The sequence below is a fragment of the Cervus elaphus genome, chromosome X (genome assembly GCF_910594005.1).
Source record: "Cervus elaphus chromosome X, mCerEla1.1, whole genome shotgun sequence".
In the NCBI taxonomy this organism is placed as follows: Eukaryota; Metazoa; Chordata; class Mammalia; order Artiodactyla; family Cervidae; genus Cervus; species Cervus elaphus.
The window spans coordinates 126,964,447-126,973,700 of record NC_057848.1 but is presented as its reverse complement, the minus strand read 5'-3'; the positions used below and the strand labels follow the sequence as shown (position 1 = coordinate 126,973,700).

The window sequence follows — 9,254 nt, the reverse complement described above, 5'->3', positions numbered from 1 at the left end:
ACTGCAGCACGCCAGGCTTCCCTGTCCTTCACCATCTCCCGGAGCTTGATCAAACTCATGTCCATTGAGTTGGTGATGCCATCCAACCATCTCATCCCGTCATCCCCTTCTCCTCCTGCCTTCAATCTTTCCCAGCATCAGGGTCTTTTCCAACCAGTCAGCTCTTTGTATCAGGTAGCCAAAGTATTGGAGCTTCAGCATCAGTCCTTCCAATGAATATTCAGGATTGATTTCCTTCAGGATGGACTGGTTGGATCTCCTTGCTGTCCAAGGGACTCTCAAGAGTCTTCTCCAACACCACAATTCAAAAGCATCAATTTTTCGGTACTCAGCCTTCCTTATATCCAGCTCTCACATCCATCCATAGCTTTGACTATATGGACCTTTGTCGGTAAAGTGATGTCTCTGCTTTTTAATACGCTATCTAGGTTTGTTATAGCTTTTCTTCCAAGGAGCAAGTGTCTTTTTAATTTCTTGACTGCAGTCCCCATCTGCAGTGATTTTGGATCCCAAGAAAATAAAGTCTGTCACTGTTCCCATTGTTTCCCCATCTATTTGAAATGAAGTGATAGGACCAGGTGCCATGATCTTAGTGTTTTTGAATGTTGAGTTTTAAGTCAGCTTTTTCACTCTCCTCTTTCACTTTCATTAAGAGGCTCTTTAGTTCCTCTTTGCTTTCTGCCATAAGGGTGGTGTCATCTGCCTATCTGAGGTTATTGATATTTCTCCCGGCAATCTTGATTCCAGCTTGTGCTCCATCTAGCCTGGCATTTTGCATGATGTGCTCTGCATATGTTAACTAAGCAGGGTGACATATCTAGAAATATACAGGTATTTTAATTCATAAATGGTATCATACTATTCATATCTTTCTGTGATTTCAGAGTAAATACTACTACTACTACTACTACTACTACTAATAATAATAAAATCTCTTTTCAGAGTAGTTCCTGCTTTTAAATGCTGAATAACATCTTGTTGTACAGATGTACCATGTCTATAATCAGCCCCATAGTGATGGATTATTATAGTATTACAGTAAATGTCCTTATAGATGCCTTTTTGTGAACAATAGTGTTTCCCTAAGATAGAGTGGTAGTAAAGCATGCACACCTCCTCCATACACACAGAGCTGTGAATGAGTGGAGAAGGAGTAACAAGATAGGAATAGGAGGCTCTGTTCATTGGTCTTGTCTCCTAACAGGAGAACCTGAGGTAATGTAAGGGAAAACTTGGGCCTTTAGAGAATCTGAGCATAAGAGCAGTTGATAGGCCGGTAGGACTGGAAATAGAATAGCAGATCTCTCTCTTTAGCTAGGCAATCTATCCTGAGCTTCAAAGATACCTTGGAAATATGCTGTGCTCCTTCCTCATGGAACACAAAGTGTGATCCCTTTCTGGGGACAACTACAGCCACGCCTGGAACGGAGGAAAAAAAGAGAAAAAGCAGAAGCTGACAAGACAAAGCTTGGTGTGGGATGGAGGCCACATAAGCACTGCAGACTCAGGCACTACAAGAGCTGGGGAGAGGCAGAGAGCACAAGGTGGGCAGGAAAGATCAATGGAGAGCTTTGTGCAGAGACAAGAGCAAGCACACAGGGCTGTGTGTATGCAGTGAGACTAGCCTGGCTCGAGGAGTAGAGCTTTGCTGAGGAGCTGTGGGAGCAAGAGAAACCTGCAAAGGTTAGGGTGTGTGTATATTGGGTGGAGGGGTCATCGGATATTTCTGAGCACAGGTGAAGGCTGCCTTTCTGAAGATTGCCAGAGTGACCATGTGGAGGATAGCCTGGTACTGCAGCCTGAAGTCAGGGAGACCAGGGAGTCAGTGAGGACTGACACAGGGCACTGGCAGTGTAGATGGGGAGAGAGAAGCTATGAAGAACAGACAGACAGACAGCAGGGTTTGGTGACCAGATGGTAGGGGGCAGGCAGAGGAAAGTTAAAGATGATGACATCGTGCACACAAAGGACAGTGCTAACAGCAAAACCACCAACAGATACAGAGCCACTGGGAAGGAGAGTTCATGGGGAGGAAGAGGGTGAGTATCCCTTGCAGAGCCTCACAGAGAACCAGGTACCTAGCAGACACCTGATCACTGCTGGAGGCATGGGAAGGATGCACAGATGGATAGTTTCCTTCTAAGTGTATCACGTTTGAATTGTAGGTTGTTCATGGAAGGAAGGCCATGTGCTCAGTGGGCTGTTTTCTCTCTGGGGCCCATAGGCAGACCGGCCACATAGGTGTGGTTGCTGGTCACTGGCTGCTGGGGACAGGGCTGAGAGCTAATGACTCCACTGGGAAACTGGGAGACCCTCTCTGCAGGGGTAATTTCATATTCTAAGATGGCACTGGCTCAAATTGAATTGATATTGGCTGGCTGGGGGAGGGGAGGGAAAGCTCTCAAAAAAGTTTCCAGCCTTACTACTAAGAAGCAGAGCCAGAGAGAAATTTTTTTCCCTCTCATTGTGGTCCATTAGTATGATTAATAATAAATATTCAACCCAAACTCTAGTTTTTGTTTCCAAGAAGTAGGTGTAAGATGGTTAAAAGCAAGATTTCTCTACTGCTCAGTTTTTAATCTCAGCCATATTATACCAAGAGGACTTCTTCCCTTTGGGGAGACAAGAGTATATTTTTCTGTTATTTTCTGGTTTGTGTAAAGGGCACAGCTAGCCTAATGCTTGGGCTGCTGATCCAAGGGAATTAAGAGAGAGAGAAGGACTTGGAGTGTGTAGCCTCAAGCTTGTTTGTCCTCATCTCTCTGATACATATCTCTTCTATGAATGAAGAAGAGCAACTCAGAGGCTCAGTTAATTCCTTACTCAAGCATCAGCCAAGAGCAATTGTGTAGAGTTAAGCTGAAGAAATTAAATTTAGATGTAAAGAGGACTTTCTAACAGTGATGAAAATGAAAAGCAACCCTCTGAATGATGGGAAACTTTCAACTGTTTACCATCCAATGAACTGGGTGGAGGAGGGGGAGGGCTTCTTTATTCAAGGTACTCCTGGCATTCAGGACTGCTGCCTACCTAGTGACTCTCTGATATTGCCTCTCCTGCACTATTGTGTCCTCTGAAAGAGGAATGCAATTTAGAATGCAGAAGCTTGTTTACTGCAGTGAGCTTATATCTTGAGTGGGAGGTGATTACAAGTTCAATCTCATTTCTCTCTTGAGCTTGACATAGGCTTTCACATAAATCAGCCTTATGCAGTTCCTGCTTGCCGTTTCTTAACTCTCGCATCCAGACTTGCTGCAGCTCTGGAACAGTCCCAGTGCCCTAGGAATACTGAGCCTTTCCACTAGACTCCATGTACGGACCTAGAGCTCAGGTCAAATTTCTCCTTTTGTATCTCCTACTCCTGATTCAGACACCTCCACCCAGCTTCATTGGATTCCACTTTCAGAATGTCCCTGTACTGCCTTTCATCTAGTTTTACTGCTTGAAAAAAATTGCCTGTTCCTCCTTGAACTTTGAATTTAGCTCTTCTAAAAACCCAGGTGTCTTCATACCTCTTACTTCCCTTAGCCAGCCAACATATGAGGGGATGTTTAGCCCTTATTTTCATGTCTCCTCTCTACAAACACTGGCATAAACCTCATCATATCTGAACCTAATTGTTGAGATTACTTTGGCCCCAAGAAGATTGAGCTAACTCAATTCACATGGGATCATGGTAGGGTGCAGGGTGGGTGGGAGGGATCAGAAGTTCTGGCCATACAGGCATGACATATTTTACAAAGAGGTAAAAACAAAGGTGTGTTTCGATGGCCATCCTGAAAAACAAGAGAGCACCTCAACTTCCTCTGCTCTGCTTTGGAGACATGGAGATATCAAATATAGGTCTCTCCTAGCCAGGAGGTTTCAAGTCTAACCTTCAAACAATGTTCAGTTGCTTGACTGTAATCACCATACCAAGTTTCTATCTGATAAAGTAGGGGCAGCACTACTCTTCTGGTTCTAGTCTTCAAGAATTCTTGCTTGTATTACGGAAACAGCTTAACTGAGTTCTTCGTCTTCTCTATTACTTCTGAATCCATTCTCCACACTGGTTGCCAGATCTTGAGTAAGTTCTTTCCTCTTTTGAATCCTCAGTTCCCTTGACCTGAATGGGGGCTAGACTAAACACTCACTGATAGCCTGTTTTCCTTCCATTCCCCACCCTTCTCCTCCCCAGGGGGACAACCACCTCCTCCTCTCTCAGCCTCTCTTTCCATCAACCTCCTTAACGTCCGAGTCCTTTGACTTCTTTCCCCTCACTTGAACTCCTGAGTCTCTTTTTCCCTTTTAATACTGTGTTCAGATGCTTGACATTCCCTAGCCATGTCTCTCTCTCTCTCTCTGTCTGTCTTGTGTGTGTGTGTGTGTGTGTGTGTGTGTGTGTGTGTGTGTGTGTGTGTGTGTGTGTGTGTGTGTTTGGGGCATGGCATGTGGGGAATGACACACAGGGACTTTCCACTTTCCAGGATGGATAATGAAAGTTGGAGTTTCCAATCAACTTCCCCTTCCCTTTTAAGCACTTAGCCTAGGCCCCTGCAGGCTCTAGAATATGAATGAAGGAATCAGTGAGTTCCTTGAACTCCTGGAGGAAAAGGGTCACTGCAATGTCAAGGAATGTGATTGATGTCATTGCTACCCATGCTGCTGAGGCTTTCTGGGGTGTGCTGCTCTTCCTTGGGTCAACTGCTCAGCTCCAGAAAATGGTTTGGGCAGGGAACTTTGCTTACCCTAACACTTATCAATGAGTCTTGACAGCAGTGGGAGAAGCTGAGGCACATTGACACACGGACCCCGTTGAGCTGGGAAAGCAGAGGCGTAGAGAATAGGGCTGTTGACTCCTGAGAGCAATGCAAAACCAGTCCTTATGCAACACTGCTAGACTCATCTATTGTCCTAGGAAGTTTACTTCCTTTCTCATCCTTTTATAACGTCAGACTGGGAAAGGACCTTGGAAGCCCAAGAGTTCAGCCCTTTCTTGTTACAGAAGGGGAACCTCAAGCCCAGAGAGGGGAGGGGGCTTACCCAAGGCTACATAGTGGTCAGAGAGGGAGTTAATGGCAAAGCTATGACAAAAATCCAGGGGTCGTGACCATCCCTCCCAAATATCTTTTTCACTGCCCCAAGCTGGCTCATCATCCCTGAGGTATACATTGGCCTACCTCACAAAAAATACTCAGACCATGCCTCCACAGAGTTACCAGTGGATATGAGAAAGGATAACTATGGCCCGTCACTTTCAAGCTAAAGCTCAGACTTAACTAGATGACTGTTACAGTCTAGAACACCTCTATGCTGGGATTCTGTGACCCTGACAAGAAGCAGGAAGGGTTCTGGCAGACATATCTCAAAGCAATGGACTGGGGTGCATCTAACCTGGTGGAATTATCAGAAAGTGAATCAGATATGAGTAAATGTGTTGCAGTGGGGCTACAGGATCAGGATTTCAAAAAGTTGGAGACTGGGATTTGAAGGAAGGAAAGTGAATAGAGGACAGATATAGGAAAAAGGAGCCCATTTTTGATAAAAATGAGGATTGAGCAAGATGGGGACAAACTATGATGGGAAAAGTGATACAGAATTCTACAGAAGAGAACTGATGAAGCATTGGAGAAGCTGAGGCAGATTAGCCAAGAGAAGAGAAGTTTCAGGGGGACATGGGATCTTCAGATCTCTCAGGAGTTGTTTGGGAGAGTAGTAGATTTGTGTGGCCTCAGTTGAGATTCATAGGCGGAACCACAGAAGAGTTCAGATACGCGCAGGAAGAACTTTCAGAGAGTCAGAGCCGTTTTGACAGGTAGTGAACTCCCATTAGTGTAAAGTTGCAGTCGGGGCTGTAAGCCTCTTTCCAGGGTGCGGCCTAGGGCCCAGCCCTACTTGGGGGGTGGGGCCGGATGGCCCGGATGCAAAGGGCCAAGGTCTGTGAAGGGAGTGGGAGAGGGGGCAGGCAGGCCTGGGTGAGGACTGGGATCTGAGGCGCCCAGGCCCAGCCAGGCCCCCCCAAGTAGTTGGTGTGGCCGGGCTGGGCTGGTCTGGGCGGGGCGAGGCTGGCGGCCGGCTAGAAGGCGGGCGCGAGGGCGGGGAGCGGCGCGGAAGCCAGGCCACATAAAGGAGCGGGCGGTGCGACGGGGGCGGCTCTTTCCTGGGTGGGGTTTGTGAAGTCGTGGCCCGTTAGCAGGAAGCCGAGCAGTCGTCCCGACGCTGGAGAGAGACCCAATCCGAGCCCCCAGTCCCCGGAGTCAGCCGTGTGTACTGCGTGCTCAGCGCCGTCCGACAGCTCCTGGCCAAACTTCGCCAACTCTGCTGCCTTTGTCGCCACCATGCCCAAGACGGTGAGTGTCTGGGGTGGGCGCTGCCGGCCGTGGGGGCTCTTGCTGATCCTCGGAGCGCTTCGCTGATGGCCGGGGACTTGGCCAGCCACGCGTCGGGTCGCGCCGCCGCGCCCTCGGCCGAGGCCTGGAGCAGGGAGGGCTAGGGGCGGAGTCCGGCTCTGGCGCGTCCTGGAGTGTAGAGGGGTCCCGGGGTAGAAGTGTGGGCCGGGCGGGGCCGGCCTCTTTCTCAGAGTCTAGTTCCTTGTGTCTGGAATGCCACAGTAAGGAAGGTTTCCTTAAGGGCCCAAGGTCTCTTTTTACCCCCGATGGGCCCTGGGCGCAGGGGAGAGAATTCTGATCCGGAGGAAAACAGTTACCTCAGTCCAGGAATTGGCGATTTTATGGGGCCAGGCTGCCTCAGACCAGGATGGGCCATGGGAACCCAGAAGCAAGGAGGAGGGTGGGAGCTGCTCAGGGCGGATCCCGCACCCCCACTCACCTTTCCCACAGCCTCCCCAGGCAGCTTCAGCTGTTTCCCACTAGAAGAGGAGAGTTGTGAACGGACTCATTGAGGCCGCTTACTCTTGCCCAGACGCACTAACACTTCACTCGACACCAGTCTGAAGGGAGGGAAGAAGACTTTGAGAAGAAGACTGGTTTTTTCCTTCACTTCACTCGCCAAATCCCTGCCTTTCCCATTACTCACTGGCTATTTCTTCCTGTCTACTCCAGACTGTTCTGTGAGGTGTGGACTCTTCTGTGGGGCCACACCTTTCTAGAGTGGTGGTAGCTTCTAGGATCTGGTCTCCACCCCACTGTTTTGAGAAGAGAAGAAGCCTCCTGGGAGTGGGGCCTAGGGGGGCCGGATGCCCAGGAGGGAGGGGGGAGGGATGTGCCTGAATAATGAGCCCTGCTTGCTTTTGTGCAAGTCATGCCAAATGGCTGCTGAGGCCCTTCCCTTGCTCTGGAAGGCTGGGTGACCACCCTGGCTTGAGTCTCTTAGGCCAAGCAGCTTGTTGCACTGGATTAGGCTATGCAGTTCTGCCTGACCCTTCTTCTGAGGACAGCCTGAGCCTTGTAGAACTGAGATAGTGACTAGCAGCAGTGGGAAGGACTGAGGGTCCCTGAAAGAAAGGGGTGGGGGGCAGTACTTTGGGTGTGTGCTGAGCTTTGGTTGCCACGTTGCTGTGTTCCAGCCTTACTGCCGAGTGATTCTTTCCTTTCCAGAACCCTGTCCTTCAGAAACAGCAAGTTTTCAACAAATGTATACTCCACCATTTTTATATTTTCATTGCTCATGGTTTTATGACATGGGGCTTTTCCACACACTCCCCACCCCTATCCCACATACACACAAAGTGAGAGAGAATGGTTTTGAAAAAAAGAGGGAGTTGGGGAACAGTCTCTGCCTCACAGAGGATTATAAAAATCCTTACAGGACCCTCTCTTTGGTTTTATCTCTGTGGTTGACTCCTTGACTCTTCTTCAGGTGTGTCTTTGCCTAAATAGGTATGTGGATCTCTGGGAACTGACTATGCCCTGCAACACATGTGGCATCTCTCACCCTCAGTTCTGAAATATCTCTCATTTAAATGCAACTTTAATGGGCCTGGAAATGATTTCAAAGTTATCTAAACCACCATATCTCAGTGAAAAGTGGCAAAGAAGACAGCATGGTGATCTTTTTCCTGTTGTGGAGAGAGATTGGAGTATGAGCTGTTGCAGGTCAGGCCTAGGGTAGTGAAAGTATTTTTATGCAGACTGACTGAAACTTGAATCATGATGGAAAGAGAGGGCTAAATTTTGATAGACTGGAAGCTTTGGAGAATTTCCCATGCTTTTTGCTTCAAAGAAAGGTAAACTTAGGAGAAGCAACTATATTATGCCTGTTAAGACCAAGGAATCTTAACCTGAAAGGGATCTCACACACTATGTAGTAGATATCTCTCTCTCTCTCTCTCAACTAATGAGGATATTTAGGCCTAACAGGAAAGGACCTACCACCTAAGGGCACATGATGACAGAGCCAAGATGGGTCCATGCTTCTTGATGCTCATCCCATTGACCCTCTATTCTCACTCAATGAAGTATTCTTGAAGTTGAGCCCCTTCTCTTGCTCAAAGCAAATTGACCTTTATTTTCAGGGCTTTCTGGTCCTTAGATAAAAGGAAGTGGATGATATGGGTAGAGTAACTAACGTTGGCATTTGTGTGGTCTCTTGGTGAGAGTTCCAGGTGTCACAAGGTGCCTCCTGTTACTTTTCTCATTCCTTATCCCAGTGTTGAGGTGTCTAGGGGCACACTTCTAGTTCACTGCATACCAGTTAGTAACTTTATTTATTTTTTAAAAAAATTTTTCCATTTATTTTTATTAGTTGGAGGCTAATTACTTTACAATATTGTAGTGGTTTTTGCCATACATTGACATGAATCAGCCATGGATTTACATGTGTTCCACATCCCGATCCCACCTCCTGCGTCCCTCCCTATCCGATCCCTCTGGGTCTTCCCAGTGCACCAGCCCTGAGCACTTGTCTCATGCATCCAACCTGGACTGGTGATCTGTTTCACCCTTGATAATATACTTGTTTCAATGCTATTCTCTCAGAACATCCCACCCTCGCCTTCTCCCACAGAGTCCCAACAGAACAGACTTTCGGACAGTTAGTAACTTTAATGAAGGGAGAAAATTCCTTATTTTCCATTCCTTCTTCACTAGTGTGTGTGTGCATACTCGGTCACTAAGTCATGTCTGACTCTTTGCAACCCCATGGACTATAGCCTTCGAGACTCCTCTGTCCATGGAGTTTTTCAGGCAAGGATACTGGAGTAGGTTGCCATTTCCTCCTCTAGGGGATCTTCCCAACCCAGAGATCAAACCCACATCTCCTCCGTCTCCCTCATTGGCAGGAAGCTTCTTTTACCACTGAGCCATCTGGGAAGCCTA

General features: G+C 47.7%; 1 protein-coding gene across 1 annotated transcript in view; it reads left to right on the top strand.

Moving 5' to 3' along the window:
• The first annotated feature begins 6,051 nt into the window (after positions 1 to 6,051).
• The window catches only part of MSN (moesin), a 71,197-nt gene continuing 67,994 nt past the window's right edge, over positions 6,052 to 9,254 (top strand). The window contains exon 1 of the mRNA XM_043895406.1: positions 6,052 to 6,329. Coding sequence (XP_043751341.1) covers positions 6,318 to 6,329 — 12 coding nt within the window. The 5' untranslated portion in view covers positions 6,052 to 6,317. The remainder of the gene's footprint in view (positions 6,330 to 9,254) is intronic.